At 40.7% G+C, this 15,914-nt stretch overlaps 1 protein-coding gene across 1 annotated transcript; it reads left to right on the forward strand.

Annotated features, from left to right (window-relative positions):
* The first annotated feature begins 4,758 nt into the window (after window positions 1-4,758).
* On the forward strand, window positions 4,759-14,084 carry rln3 (relaxin 3). Its single transcript, XM_003216768.4, has 2 exons — window positions 4,759-5,031; window positions 11,118-14,084. The coding sequence occupies exons 1-2, from the start codon at window positions 4,872-4,874 to the stop codon at window positions 11,372-11,374; spliced, it is 417 nt and encodes a 138-aa protein (XP_003216816.1). The 5' UTR covers window positions 4,759-4,871; the 3' UTR covers window positions 11,375-14,084.
* The last annotated feature ends 1,830 nt before the right edge of the window (window positions 14,085-15,914 follow it).

Below are 15,914 nucleotides of genomic sequence, written 5' to 3' on the forward strand. Positions count from 1 at the left end.
ATTATATACAATTACCGGTATGTAGTAAGATGGTGTTCCTTTTTTTTTTAATGGCAAAATCAAGATCTGCTTTTTGGATTTTTTTAAATTACCAAGCAGTGGATATCTGAATCCGTGGATGCAGATTCCGAGTCCACTGTACTGCCTTTCAACCTGAACACCCCCCCCCCCCCCATTTAGACCTCATGATTAATCACCACTGATCAATTTATCTTCCTTCCACTTCTTTCTACAGTTCCTTCTCTCCGTTTTTTTTTTTTTAATCAGGTACTGAAGCTTTCATGGTTTGCACCAATCTCCAAAGGCCCTGGCCCAATTAAGTAGAAACTTCAGGATATGTCATTTGCCTGAGCAGAGAGAGAAGAGAGAGCAGAAGCGGAGGCGAGGAGCGGCTCTTTTGTTTGAAATGTTACACTTATCATTCGACGGAGGGCAAGCTCGCCTGCTAGCACTTGGGCCAAAGTTTATCTCTTTCTTGCAGCAGGCCTGGATGGTGGCATTTGCCAAATGCAGGAGAGGCGCTGGGTTTCTTATCACAGGGCAGAGAAGCAAGGCCTTTTATCTCCACCAGGCGGAAAAGACAGAATTCAGGGAGATAAGAAAAGTTCAGTGATGCTTCTGCTGTCAGTTTAACCAAGGAAAAAGATGCCTAGGAAAAAGGACGGGGTGCATGTAGATGCAGGCTTGATGTGGGGACAAAGAGTGATTTGGAACTGCCACTGAGAGCAGTTAAACTGGAGGAAAGCAGCTCTAACCCAGAGACCACCAGAAATTTCTGCTGCATTCAAGCCATTGAAATGAATAGGGTTTGCACAACAGCACAGCTCCAATTTGATTTAGTGGGAACAGAACAAGAGACTTTGCTTGTAAGCTGCATTCAATGTATTTTTGGGGAGTTCGGGTGGTATTTTTGTTGTCCACCTCATTCTTTTGGGGATCCCAGACCCATACCAAAGAGCAAAATCTCCAAAAGTTTTGGATCCAAGGCCCATTCCTACTACATAATTACATCTTGGGATCTGTAGCTTGGTAAGCTACTGGAGATGCTCTCAGGTTGAGAATTCTAATAACATCTCCCTAGAGTGGCGATCCAATGATTTCATAGGATGTTGCCATGGCAATTTAAGTGGAATCGTTATGTTATTGTTGTAAAAGGGTCCAAGTACACATTGAATGCTCAGCGTCAAACTTATCACTAGGCAGGCAGAAGATTTTGAAGTCAAGAAATGGCAACAGGTTGTTAGTTATTCAGTTTGTTTGTTATGGTTGCTTTTTTATTACCAAGGGTGAGGAGAAGCACCAGATGAACCCCTTGGTTACAGCTGTTTTGCCATTTTGACATATTTTGCGCTTTGGCCCAGATCCGTGAATTCAACTCATGTTTTTAATACCTATTTTGTATGCTGACTTTTTATGACTGTTTTTATCAATATTATTGTTTTTATTGTTGATTGATTTGTTTTATTGCATTGTTTGATTTTATATTGTTATGTCCGGGCATGGCCCATGTAAGCCGCCCCGAGTCCCTTCGGGGAGATGGGGCGGGGTATAAGAATAAAGTTATTATTATTATTATTATTATTATTATTATTATTATTATTATTTTGTTATATAGTGGGATAATCGCGTTTGGCAGTTGTCTATCCAAGATGATTCCTGAAGAAGTTCTGAAACTATAATGTATTCCAGAATTGTAATCAAAATAATTGGATAGTAGATTTGGACTGTCTGATTGCAGACAGATAGGCAAATAGATAGATAGATAGATAGATAGAGAGAGAGAGAGAGAGAGACAGACAGACAGACAGACAGACAGACAGATAAGAAGACATATTGTGGTGCAAAATCTTAATTTTGGTGGAATTGGCTTGATGGATTATTTAAGTAAAGGTAAAGGTAAAGGTTTCCCCTGACGTTAAGTCCAGTCATGACTGACTCTGGAGGTTAATGCTAATCTTCATTTCTAAGCTGAAGAGCCGGCGTTGTCCGCAGACACCTCCAAGGTCATATGGCTGGCATGACTGCATGGAGAGCCGTTACCTTCCTGCCGGAGCGGTACCTATTGATCTACTCACATTTGCATGTTTTCGAACTGCTAGGTTGGCAGGAGCTGGGGCTAACAGCGGGCGCTCATTCCGCTCCCAAGATTTGAACCTGGCACCTTTCGGTTTGCAAGTTCAGCAGCTCAGCGCTTTAACACACTGTGCCACCAGGGCCCCCATTTATTTATTTATTTATTTATTTATTTACTCTATTTATACCCCGCCTTTCTCTACCCTTCAGGGGACTCAAGGTGGCTTACACAGAGGCAATTATTCCATGTTTTAAAACATATACAATTTAAAAACTAAAATTAAATTAGATTAAAATCAGACATATTAAACATTTGAAAACATTACAATACATAAAAATCATGCAATCCATAGTCATAGACCAGGCCTTTCCATAGTCGTTCCATATATTCCAAAGCTGTCATTGCACTGAAAGCCTGATCCCACAGCCAAGTTTTAACCTTTCTTCTAAAGGCTAAGAGGGAGGGAGCTGATCTAATGTCGCTGGGGAGGGAGTTCCATTGCCGAGGGGCCACCACTGAGAAGATCCTGTCTCTTGTTCACATCAGTCATGCCTGCGAAGAAGACGGGACCAAGAGAAGGGCCTCCCTGGATGATCTTAATCTCTGGGGTGGGTCATAGGGGGAGATCCATTTGGACAGTTAAGCTGGGCCAGACCTGTTTATACAGATATACATTCATTTATTTGTTTTCTACGTCTTTTATCCGACTTATACATTACTTGTTATCTGTATTTATTCATCCATCCATTTATTTATCCAGTGAATACTTGTTTCTGATTTTTAGGTCTTTTCCTATTGTTAGTAACACCAATGAATGAGCAAGGATTAAACAAATAAATTGGTGTTGGTTATTTAACTGTAATAATACTTATATATATGATTAGGACTGATAGGAACTGAAGTCTGCCATCTGAAGGACTATTATGGTACGTCTCCAACCCCAATGTAAACAAGGGCACATAGTGTGCTAGTGTTAGTTCTGTTAGGCGATCCCTCGTAGGCCGAGGACAATGGTCTTCCAGTTGTGGGGTCTTGGAGGTGGCTGAAGAGACCTAATCTTATTTTAAATTTTTTTTATTGAGTGTTGCATACATAAAATAGTTAAAAGGAAAAACCACCGTAGTGGATTTGGGGGGGGGGGGGGGGGGGAGGGAAGGATTTGCACAAAGCGGAAATGGAAAGAAAAGGAGAAAGAGAGAAAAAAAAGAACAAAGATAGGAAAAAGGGGAGAAAAGGGGTGGGAAAAGGGGTGAGGGGTGGGGAGTCTTATTTTTTCTTGACGTCCCTTCTTCTCTATAATGGTGTCTTATCAGATGATGTTTTCATCTGTTGTTTTCCATCTTTACTGCTTTTTCGGTCTTCGATAGTTGATTTGTCTCGGTCTGTTATTTGGCGTTATATCAGTATTTAAATTTTTTCGTTCTTCATCCAATCCTTTACCGGCGTCCAGTCTGTTATCGTCTTTGGTTTATTATGTGTTCTTGATAGTAGAAAGGTTAAATGGTCCATATTCATTATATCCCATATTTTCTTTATCCAATCCTCTTTATTTGGTATTGCTTTTTGTTTCCATAGTCTGGCAAGCACTATTCTGGCTGCTATTGGACATCCCCAATAGGAAGTATTCTGGAACTAAAGGAATTTTTATTTTTAGAATCTTCTGACACTTGTTATGTATCTCTCTCCAATAGGGTTTTATTTTTTCACAGGACCACCACATATGTAGATAGGTACCATCTCTTTTCCCACACTTCCAGCACTTGATATTCTTGACCTATTCTTTGACCTATTATTGACCCGCATATTCTCCTGCAGTGAGGGCATTGGTTTCCAGGTGGAAGGCAGTCCCGGTCAGGATTGGCTTGACACTACTTCCTCTTGGCATGTTTCTCCCTTAAGCCCTCCATTCGTGCCTCTTCGAACTCCGCAGCACTGCTGGTCACAACTGACTTCCAATTAGAGAGCTCAAGGGCCAGGGCTTCCCAGTTCTCAGTGTCTATGCCACAGTTTTTAAGGTTGGCTTTAAGCCCATCTTTAAATCTCTTTTCCTGCCCACCAACTAGTACTAGTATAAAAAAGCACAAATAAGAAGAAGGCAATTTACCTACTTGTGCTGGCTTGGTGTAACATAAAGTGGCTAAAGGGTAGATATAATGATGTGGAAGTTTTGAAAGTACCAGCAGTTTTGCAATAGTCATGTCCCGAATGGGAAAAGTTACTTTTTCGGGTGACAACTTCCAGAACGTCAATCCTGTTAGTGAGAGAACAAACGAAACCCAGCTCCCAACATGACTCATAACACGAAGCCTTCTGGAACAGCAGGAGCAGGGATTGGGAAGGTTCCCTTTTTAAAGGATTTGAGCTCTCAAGAGTTGTCTGAGAGATTTAGGAAGTCATAGCTCACAAAATAAACTTTTCCAAGCTCTGCGTCATTGTTTATTCGCAGCATTTGCTTTTCCACATCTCTGTCTCGATGCACCTGGCTTTTCAACGTGTACTCTGTGAAAGGCCAGGTAATGATTCTTTACCCGTTATGATGATAATAAGCAAAAGGTTATCTCTGACTAGTAGGCACAGTCGACGCAAGAATCACTGCCCTCCACCCCCACCGCCAGTGTCCAAGAAAGGTCTTCACCTGTTCTTTGCTGATAATTGGGTAGATAACGTGGATGGACATCCTTGCCTACTTTGTGCATAGATCTGGTTGCTATAAAGAAGACTCACAGAGTGAAGCAGCAGGCTAACGGGAGCTTTGTGCCTGCAGACCTTTACCTTCCAATCTTGCTTGTGTCTAGCCATGCACAAGTTTCTCTTGGCTTTAGTCCTGGGGGTGCTGCTCTTGGAGATGAGGTTGGGGAGTGAGGCCAGGACACCCCCTTACGGTGTGAAACTGTGTGGCAGAGAGTTCATCCGAGCGGTTATCTTCACCTGCGGGGGATCTCGCTGGAGACGGGCAGGTGAGTGGCATTTGCAAGGGGGTGGCTGGGGAGCTGGGTCTAGTTCACAGCTTGGGAAATTGCCTATTTGGGGTACAAATCCCAGGATCTCCCACACATTGTGGTCATGTTGGTCAGACGGGTTTGGAAATTGTAGTTTAAAAATATAACCTTTCCAACTTCTTCTCTAGCTGAGAAGTTATAAAAGACAGAAGCCCTCATGGTCATATCCTTATTGGCCGGTTAGTGACCTAAACATGCAAAAATTGTTAAAAAAAATATGCCAACAAGCAATATATTCTGACAGTGAGGGAAGCAGAGTTGTGCATACAGCGATGCTGCACACTGTGCTTTCTCATGGCATTTGCCAAATCAATTTGCATGTTACAACTTTACACTGCAATTTTATGTTGTACAATTGCATGTGTGCAATGGGCAACAAAACCAAAAACGTGAAACCCTGTGTGCTAGCATCAGAGATTGGAAAAGTGTACTTTTTTGCTCAGTTTAGCACGGTCTTGAACCATACTGCATAAGGCAGTGGTTCTCAACCTTCCAAATGCTGCAACCTCTTAATACACTTTATTATGTTGTGATGACCCCAACCATAAAATTATTTTCGCTACTACTTCATAACTGCTACTGCTATGAATCGTAATGTAAATATCTGGCATGCAGGATGTATTTTCATTAACTGGACCAAATTTGGTACAAACAGCCGATACGCCCAAATTTCAATACTGGTTGGGTTGCGGGGAGAATGATTTTGTCATTTGGGAGCTGTAGTTGCTGGGATTTTATAATTAACCTACAATCAAAGAGCATTCTGAACTCCACCAACAATGGAATTGAACCAAACTTCGGACACAGAACTCCCATGGCCAACAGCAAATACTGGAAGGGTTTGGTAATAATTGACCTTGAGTTTTGGAGTTGGAGTTCTCCTACATCCAAAGAGCACTGTGGACTCAAACAATGATGCATCTGGCACAAATACTCAATATGCCCAAATGTGAATACTGGTGGAGTTTGGGGAAAATAGACCTTGACATTTATAGTTGTTGAGGTTTATAGTTCATCTACAATCAAAGAGTCCCTTGAACCCCACCAACGATAGAATTGGGCCAAACTTCCCACACAGAACCCCCATGACCAATAGAAAATACTGGAGGAAATTGTGTTCCAAAGACCATAAGAAATATGTATTTTCTGATGGTCTTTGGCGACCCCACTGAAACCCCCCTTGTAACCCCTCCAGGGGTTCAATCCCCAGGTTGATAAATGCTGGCCTAAGGGATTCAGGAACTTGTAACCCCACAACGGAATCTTTCCAAAATCTGCATAATCTCCTATTCTCAGCATCTGCCTTTCCATATCTGGCACCCACCCATTGACATATATTTTGCAATGTTGCTACTCTGCGTAGAAGCTGCATAGTGCTGGCGTAGTTTATATTGGTTACAGATCTTTATTCTATGCTGATGTTGGTTATAGCCACAGGGTGGTAATCTATCAGAAAAAAATGGTTTTCTAGGTGTTGTTGGACTGCAATGTTTACCATCCCTGTAGCATATTGAAAGATAAATGAGGGATGATAGGAACAGAATCCATGTCCTAGAGAGCTGTACATTCTCTAGCCCTGATGCCACTATATTCTGTAGATCAGTGGTTCTCAGCCTGTGGGCCATGGCCCAGCAGTAGGCCATGCGAATAAAAATCCGATCCATGAACCTCCTTCCTCTTTATTTATTTATTTAATTTTATTTCCACTCCTTTCTGCAGAGCTGAACATTGCATTGGATAGACCACATCAGCTCTAGATTATTAAATATGGTTTTTTGTGAGCGATCAGATGGCAACCACTGCATAGCATATGTTCTGTATCAGAAACTAGAGCTGATGTAGTCTATCCAATGCAATTTTCTGAATCAGCACCACAAATAACCAAACTGAATCTAAAGTTGACCAAAAACTGATTCGTAACCCTTTTGATACTAGTGTTGGAAAGTGGTTCCTGGTCAAAGTGGTCCCTGGTCAAAGTAGTCCCTAGTCAAGTGGGCCATGGTCAAAAAAAAGGTTGGGAACCACTGCTGTAGATAAATAGTACTGTATGAGGGGTCCTGACAGTGGCCTTTACCTAATTTGGGCAACTGTGCCCTCTCCCTCCAATATTAAGGGGAAGAATTAGATGCCTCACATCTTCATAATTGTCACATTGTATTAATCTGAGTCATAGGGTTGCCAGTTCAGGATTGTTCAATGCCATGATGTTTCTAGACCAAAACCTGAAACTTAGGAACAGCCCCTGATAATATCATTAAGTAGCAACCAAACACATACAAGGAAATGAGAACATATTTTTCTCATTGGAAATTAAAACAGAAATCATAGCTAAAGGTTCTGTTCCCAAAGCAATATAAAATGGGAGGGGTAAGGACAATTTAATTTAGCCTACTTGCCTACATACAGAAAGAACTCCATAACCACAGAACTCATATCATCAGTTTCACTTACCTGTGGTTGGGGGGAAATGGTTTCTCCAGGCATTTTCTAGGTCCTGCAGGTGATTCTATAGCAGTGGTTCTCAACCTGTGGGTCCCCAGGTGTTTTGGCCAACAACTCCCAGAAATCCCAGCCAGTTTACCAGCTGTTAGGATTTCTGGGAGTTGAAGGCCAAAATGTCTGGGGACTCACAAGTTGAGAACAACTGATCTATAGGATGTTTCCCTGAAAGTTACCATTAAGATGCATTACAGCACTGGTTATTAAACTGTGGGTCCCGACCCCAAATGGGGTTCCTTTACTTCAATGTTGGAGTCTGAAATATTTGGCAACAGTAAAAAGTTTCTGAATGTCAACTATTTACACAAATTTTAGCAACAATGTAGATTTTTAACATAATTTTTATTAAATTATATTTGGTTAATTAATAATAATAATAATCATCATCATCATCATCATCATCACACAATAATAATAATAATAATCATAAATCAAACAGTCCTAGACACTTGGGAAGTGTTCTACTTGTGATTTTGTGATATGAAATCCAGCATATCTATCTTGTTTGCTGTGTCATAATAAAATAATAATAATAATAAAAACTTTATTTATACCCCGCCACCATCTCTCCACAAGGACTCGGGGCGGCTCACATGGGGCAGAGCCCGATCAACATAATTTACAAAAACAACAGCATAAATACATTGCACAATATACAAAAGATAAAACACAGTAAGACAATAAAATGAAAGGTAATACAATGGTAATAAAATCAATCAACCACCAAGTACAATTCAGTCGACTTCATAAGTGTAGGAACTGCAGCAGCAATATAAAAATTGCACCATCAGATTAAAATACCCAAATAGAAAGGACCTAATAAGATTCAGGATAGCATTATAATACCAATTGAGGCTGGTCATCCAGTGACTGTCTCACCAAAGGCCAACCTAAACATCCAAGTTTTCAGTTGTTTCTTAAAGGAGAATATTATCAGTAAATGTTTGGTTTTTATACCTATTTTATATACCTACTAGCTTGGGTACCTGGCATTGCCTAGGCTATTTAAAAAAGTCAATGTTTTAATTGTACAAAATGCATAAGGTTGTGGATTAACTACAACTGACATGCCAGGTTAGCCCAGCAGTACTTAAAATTTGTTATGTTGGGCAAGTTTGCTCTTCTAGATGCATCATCAGTAGGGTTCAGTGTGCTCTCTGGCTGTAGGGTAAACTACAACTCCCACTATGGTGAGTCAGTCCCCTCAAACCTCTTCAGTAGGTTGAGTTAGTCATGGGGGTTCTGTGTGCCAAGTTTGATCCAGGCCCATCATCGGAGGAGGCCACAGTTTCCCTGGTTGTGGGTGAACTATAACTCCCAGAAAGGAAGGTCAGTTTCCCCCCAAACCCTCCAGTAATCAAATATCGGCATATCAGGTATGTGTGCCAAGTTTGATCCAATTCCACCTTTGGTGGAGTTCAGAGTGCTCATTGATTGCAGGTGAACTATACATCCCAGTATCTACAACTTCAAAATGTCCAGGCTGATTCCACTCAATACCCACCAGTATTCAAATTTGGGCATATCAGGTATGCATGCCAAGTTTGGTCCAGATCCATCATTGTTTGGGTTCATAGTGCGCTCTAGATGTAGGTGAACGACAACTCCTATAAGTCCCTCTAAAGATCGCAACTATTTTTTGTTGGTCATGGGGTTTCTGTGTGCCAAGTTAGTTCCAGGTCCATCGTTGGTGGAGTTCAGAGTGCTCTTATATTGCAGGTGAACTATACATCCCAGTTCCCACAACTCCTATAAATCATGGTGAATTCTCCCCAAACCTCTCTCTCTAGTATGTTCTGTTGCTGATCAATTCTTCTGTTTCCTGTGTGCCATAGAAAAGAATAGGAAAGGGTTATGGGAGAGACAGTGGGCAGGGTCGTGCAAATTCCAAACCAATGGAGAGAGTAAGAAACACTGGGATGTCTGTGGTGGAGAAAAAACAGAACATCTAGGATGAAACTGTCCCCGTACGAAAGCCTTCACTTGGGTGGTGGGCAGTATGGTGTTTGTGGAGGACATTGGCAGGGCTCTTAGACATGTTTACAGCGCTCTCTATAACCTGCAATGTCATTGGAGGGAGGGCCCTTGGTATCTTCTGAGTAGTGGGAGCTATACTATTTCTGGAAGTGAAATGGCAGACAAAGGTTTGAGGTAATGAGACAAAGAGTGTTCCGGTGGCTGTAGAAAAAAGACGTTTATTCTCAGTGGCCAGAGAGAATATGGACCCTCCTGTCTCCAGGAAAAAAGGGTACAGAACAAAGAAACACAGGTTCTTATATACTATTTTTGCCTTCATCTATTTACATAATAGAGGCATTATCCATCACCAATTAGTGTCAAAAAAAAGTCTTACTGTGCACTTTACTAAAAGCTACTTTTGCATTTTCCTAAAATATAGACTACTTTCAAGACCTCTGACCCTCCATTAGGCCTTATCTAAGGAATTCCCATCTAAGCTCTCAGGATCCATTAATTAAGGAATTCCCCCCTACCTTAGCTTGTCAGAGAGAGTCATTTAGTACTCCTACATGGCGCCAGGTCTTATCTTGACATCCCAAAAAGCCTTAATTTGGCTTTTGTCCATTAGCTTATCTAGTCTTGTTGACACTTAACATATGTGTCTGGCACTTAGGGTGAACTTTTGGTCTCTGCTTATGCGGAGATGGTTATTTGCTGAGCAGAGTGTATTTTGGGGCTATATGAACACCATCAGCTTGTGATTACATTTTTCCTATTTCTATTTCTAATATGATTACATTCAATATATAGTTTCCAATACAAGTATTATATTTTCCCAATACACCTTCATCAGAAGTGGGAGCCTTCCACAAATAGCCACACACATACATATATACAGTAGAGTCTCACTTATCCAACACTCGCTTATCCAACGTTCTGGATTATCCAACGCATTTTTGTAGTCAATGTTTTCAATACATCGTGATATTTTGGTGCTAAATTCGTAAATACAGTAATTACTACATAGCATTACTGTTTATTGAACTACCTTTTCTGTCAGATTTGTTGTATAACATGATGTTTTGGTGCTTAATTTGTAAAATCATAACCTAATTTGATGTGTAATAGGCTTTTCCTTAATCCCTCCTTATTATCCAACATATTCGCTTATCCAACATTCTGCCAGCCCATTTATGTTGGATAAGTGAGACTCTACTGTAGTTTCACTTTTATTATGTGTATAGATATAGATATACTTGGGATCACATATAATTTCTTGGGTGGAAAGGAGTCGCAGGTGGAAAAGGTTTAAGAATTCCCGATATAAGCAAATGGAAACATTGTGCTATTGGATGCATCACTTTCACACTTCACTGCACTTCTGTTCACCTTACTCAGTGAATAAGCTCTGTGGTTTATCTTTTTTTTTTTACAACTCTGCAATGGTGTATTCTCATTAGACTTTCCTTCACTTTGCGATATTGTGACAGCAGCAAAAGAAAACCATTACACAAGAAATAGTAGCAGAACAGTAGGAATGCTATATTGATAACCCCACTATTTTCCATGTTACTCTCTAATCGCAGGAAACCTTGCTGCCCTCCCTGGAGGGGATTCTGCAGAAACCTTCATTGCAACTTCATCCTCCAATGAATGGGATCCAGTCCGTGTCCCCTTGAAGGAGCCATCAGACTATTATGGGAGCTGGCGAGGTCAACAGACCCAGAGTTCCCCAGAAGAAATCTGGGCTTTGGATCGTGGGTCCCGAGATGTTATGGCTGGACTGAGCAATGCCTGCTGCAAGTGGGGTTGCAGCAAGAGTGAAATCAGCTCCCTGTGCTAAAACAGCAGTTTGCGTTTGTATATACATATGTATGTGTGTATGTCTTATGTGTAAGTGAACTTCACAAAAAGGGAAGTACATGTAAATATTTGTGAGCAGGGGTGTAATTAGGCAGCAGTGACAAAATGAGGGCATTGTCTCCCACCCCAAAATAAGAACCTTGCCTTGCAAATCAATACTTTTACTCATTCCTCAAATTTCTAGTATTGCAGTTTAAATCGCCAGCTGAACATTTAGGCATCCAAAGAAAAGTGGCATGCAAAGTAACCCAAGGGGATACAAATGTAACAAAAAGAAAAAAGTAGGTGTGAACCATTTTCACACCTAATTTTTGCCATGCTAGAAGTTTGCTGTTTGAAGAAATAGATCATTTGAAAAGGGACAGAATTCTTTTATTGGGGGCAATATTGTCAATCCCACTTTAGCAATGGTTGGGATTGAGAGTATCTCCACTTTAGCAATTCCTCATCAGTGAGCCTAGATGATTGTATGGTAATATGTAAGCACAGCTGATGAACAACATCTCTATCCATCCATCCACTTCTTTCAGCAAGATAGAACTCAGGGCGCTTCCAGACAGCACTAAATCAGAGGTTTAAACAGGGGCAAAAAAATCCCAGGATTTCAGAAGAGGTCCATATACGGACCTGTTAGTCCTGGGATTTCTGTCTCCGTTGTCCAGACTTGCTGCTTTGTTCTGAGATTTAGATGCTCCCAAGATGGCCGACGCAGAACTTCCACTGGAAACCTCGGCAGCTTTTTTAGAAAAGCCCCGGGATGCGAATATATGGATATGCAGATCTCTGCAAAAGTCCCGTTTTTTTGTCCTGGCCAGAAAAACTGTGCCCTCCAAACATTTCTTGAGGTATCTGCCACACAAATAAACCTCATGGGGTAGGACCACTATTGCCCAAGTCAGCATTGCATAATGAAACAGGAACACACACTTTCAAGCCAGGAACAGAACTTTGGCATTATTGACACTTTTTAGAGCCTGGCTGCATGGCCATCTCTCCAGACAGATTTGGTTGTGTACTTGTGGAATTGAACAATATGGTGCTGTTCCTGGGTTATACATGGCTGTTTCTATTACCCACCTGCATGACCTTGGCTCTCAGTATTTACATTCCTCTCCAGCATATCCATGTCCCAACAGCCAGTAGTACATTTTTGCCATTTACTAAACTGTACCCATGCTGTCAAAATACACTCAATGAGGAACAGACATGTATAACCCAGAAACATCATCCTGTTGTTCCCTGGCACAAGTACACCACGAAACCTGTCTGCACAGACAGCCATACAGTAAGGCCTGACTAATTACAGTAATTATGACATTCTGTTCCTGGTTTGAAAGTGTCTGTTCCTGTTTCATTGTGTACTACTTAATGTGAAAGTACTTGTTGTACCCCAGGAACTTCATTTTTCTGCCACAAACTTCATTAAACAGGTGAAGGACAAAGTTCCTCTTCCCAGGACAAAGTTTTTGCCTTCTACTCAAGTGTCACCTTCTTTTTAGGAACTGGCCAACCAGGAACAAACATCTAAAATCCAGGAACAAACCCAGATAAAAAATTCTGTAATTTCTGATTGCGGGGACATACAGACATGTGAAGATCCAGATATTCAGCTAAAAACCGCGATATTCCAGCACCTGGAAATCTCTCGTTTTTTTGCCTTTTGTAGCGATTGCTTCCGGGTTTACAGGGGATGGCATCTGGCCACCCTCCTGATTGCTGTGGGAGCTACTGGGATAAAGGTACTGTCTGGATGGGCCCTCAAACAGATACATTTTTTCACCACAAGCTATGCTGGTGAAGTTCTTTGCACCTCCTTGTATGAGTGGCTCTTTCACAATTAGTGAGCATTTTAATTACAGTCCCAATGACAGCCTGATGACAGATGTATATCTTCCAGCCTCCTGTACATTTTGCACGGTCCTTGGCAAATATAAGTTTGTTTTTCTATCACCATTGTAACAGTGATGGCCAACTTGGGAGCCAGTTTTCTTTACCACTGAAGACCATTTGGGGGCTTGATGGAGTCCCTGAAAACATGAAAAAAAGGAAAACACTCCAGGTTGAGATTTTTTAAAAAGGTATGCATCCTGCAGCATATTTACAAGACCCATTTACACTACATAATTATAGTGTTGTGATTCTCTTTGAGCTGCCATAGAAACATCATCTGGAATTTACAGTTTAACCAGGTATTTTCTGCCAGAGATCTTTAATGCCTCACCAAACTGCAAAAACCAGGATTTCACAGGATGCATGCAGAAATGTAAAGTGGTATCAATGTGTTATAACTGCACAATGTGGCAGGGTCCTAATACCTTCCCTTTCTTATTTTTGTCTGAGGGAGCCTAGAACAAGTAAAGGCTGCTAAAACCTCCTTGCAGGGACACATGTATATGCATTTTGCTCACCCTTGTAATAGAAGCAACAACAGGAGGACCAAGAAATCTCCCCCAGTTGGATACCAAACTGCTTTATGGGAAAGCATAATGAATTTTGGCTGTTGTTTCTCATATCTTCCCTTATGGATGTAAAGGTAGGCTTTGACCTGAACCAGAGGATGGTATTGCAAGAAACCACGTTTGAGTTGTTGCCTCTCTGCTCATGAGTTTGTTCCTGGTGGAAGACAATGCCTGTTTTCTTTGAGACTGACCCTGTGTCAATGCTGAAATAAAAAAGATTAAATGAAATAATATCATGAGATGAACTTATTGACTCAGTGCTACAAGGGGATGAGAATGTCATCTCAAGGTGGGTTTTCTTAGCAGTGTAGTTGTTTCACACCTTCAAGTTGTTTCCAACTTATAGCAACTTTAAGGTAGTCCTTTCAAGAGTTTTTCAAGGCAGGATGTGCATTCTTTTTGGGGAGGGGGTCCTTTGCCTTCCTCTGAGGATGACAAAATGTGATTTGCCCAAGATCATTCATTGAGTTTCTGCAGCTGAGCAAGGATTCAAATCCTAGACTCTAGCATTGTACAACATTCAGATCTTTGCTGCATGCTAGTATTGATGTTACAAGGCTGAAAACAAGAAATGTCACAACATAGTTTCCTGAAATACATTTCGAAACTAACCTGGATACTTCTCTTCTCACACAAAACAAATCTGGCCCCTTCCACACAGCTGTATAAAATCTCACATTATCAACTTTTAATTGGGTTATATAGCAGTGTGGACTCAGATAACCCAGTTCAAAGCAGATATTGTGGATTACCTGCCTTGATATTCTGTATTATATGGCTGTATAGAAGGGCTTTCTAGAACACAGGAAGAAAGCCAAAAATTGCAGGATGAGTAGTAATCTACAAATAACTTTTCCAAAACAGTACTGTATGTTTTCTTTGTAAAAGGTATCCTCTAAATTAAAATAAAGTGTAATAATAATAATAATAATAATAATAATAATAATAATAATAATAATAATTCAAATGATTCATTGGAATCTATGTCACAAGTACCACCTGCCAGCAGTAAAGAACTGGTGGGAACACAAACATGCAAAGGTAGTGGAAAATGAGCATGCAAAAATACTGTGGGACTTCCGAATCCAGACTGACAAAGTTCTGGAACACAAAGCACCAGAACTCACTGTTGAGGAAAAGAAAAAAAGTTTGGATTATTGATGTTGCCATACCAGGTGACAGTCAGATTGACAAAAAACAACAGGAAAAACTCAGCCGCTATCAGGATCTCAAGATTGAACTGCAAAGGCTCTGGCATAAACCAGTACAGGTGGTCCCAGTGGTAATCGGCACACTGGGTGCCGTGCCAAAAGATCTCAGCCGGCATTTGGAAACAATAAACATTGACAAAATTATGATCTGTCAACTGCAAAAGGCCACCTTACTGGGATCTGCATGCATCATCCGAAAAAACATCACACAGTCCTAGACACTTGGGAAGTGTTCGCCTTGTGATTTTGTGATACAAAATCCAGCATATAGATCTCGTTTGCTATATCATACTATGTCTTTGTGTCAACAACAACAACTATTATTATTATTATTATTATTATTATTATTATTATTATTATTATTTATATACTGCCCCATCTCTTTGAGAGGACTCAGGGCAGTTTCCAACATAAAGCAAAACAATCAGTTGTCAAAAGGAAATCATACAACAAAGTTAAACATAGTAAACATCATAAAGCAAGAACACACAATTCTACTAAAACAATCACAAAAATTAAAATCCAGTTCAATGCTCCATCAACAGGTTCAAAGTGCCAATGACCAGAACTTCAAAATGGACATGGTCAACTGGACTAGTGCATCACAATGTGTAGGAAATCCCAATACCTTCTACACCACCAGATAATCTGGAATAATCAGATAATCTGGGATCAGATCCTTGGATATAGGGCAGTGCAGAAGGGGTCCTGAACAATTCCCGAATAGGCAGTAAGGTACATAGATCTGACTCTAATGCTTAGTCCTGGGTGATTTGGAATAGATCAGCAAGGATTTCTGATCCAATGAAGACCCAGCAAGAAAATAACTCTTATTTTCTCTAATCTACAT

The sequence above is a fragment of the Anolis carolinensis genome, chromosome 2 (assembly GCF_035594765.1).
Source record: "Anolis carolinensis isolate JA03-04 chromosome 2, rAnoCar3.1.pri, whole genome shotgun sequence".
Taxonomy (NCBI): domain Eukaryota; kingdom Metazoa; phylum Chordata; class Lepidosauria; order Squamata; family Dactyloidae; genus Anolis; species Anolis carolinensis.

Excerpts from the sequence above, each read along its gene's own strand:
- rln3 (XM_003216768.4), top strand. The coding sequence starts at position 4,872 with ATGCACAAGTTTCTCTTGGCTTTAGTCCTGGGGGTGCTGCTCTTGGAG. Across the intron at positions 5,032-11,117 it reads ATCTCGCTGGAGACGGGCAG|GAAACCTTGCTGCCCTCCCT; the intron begins GTGAGTGGCATT and ends CTCTAATCGCAG.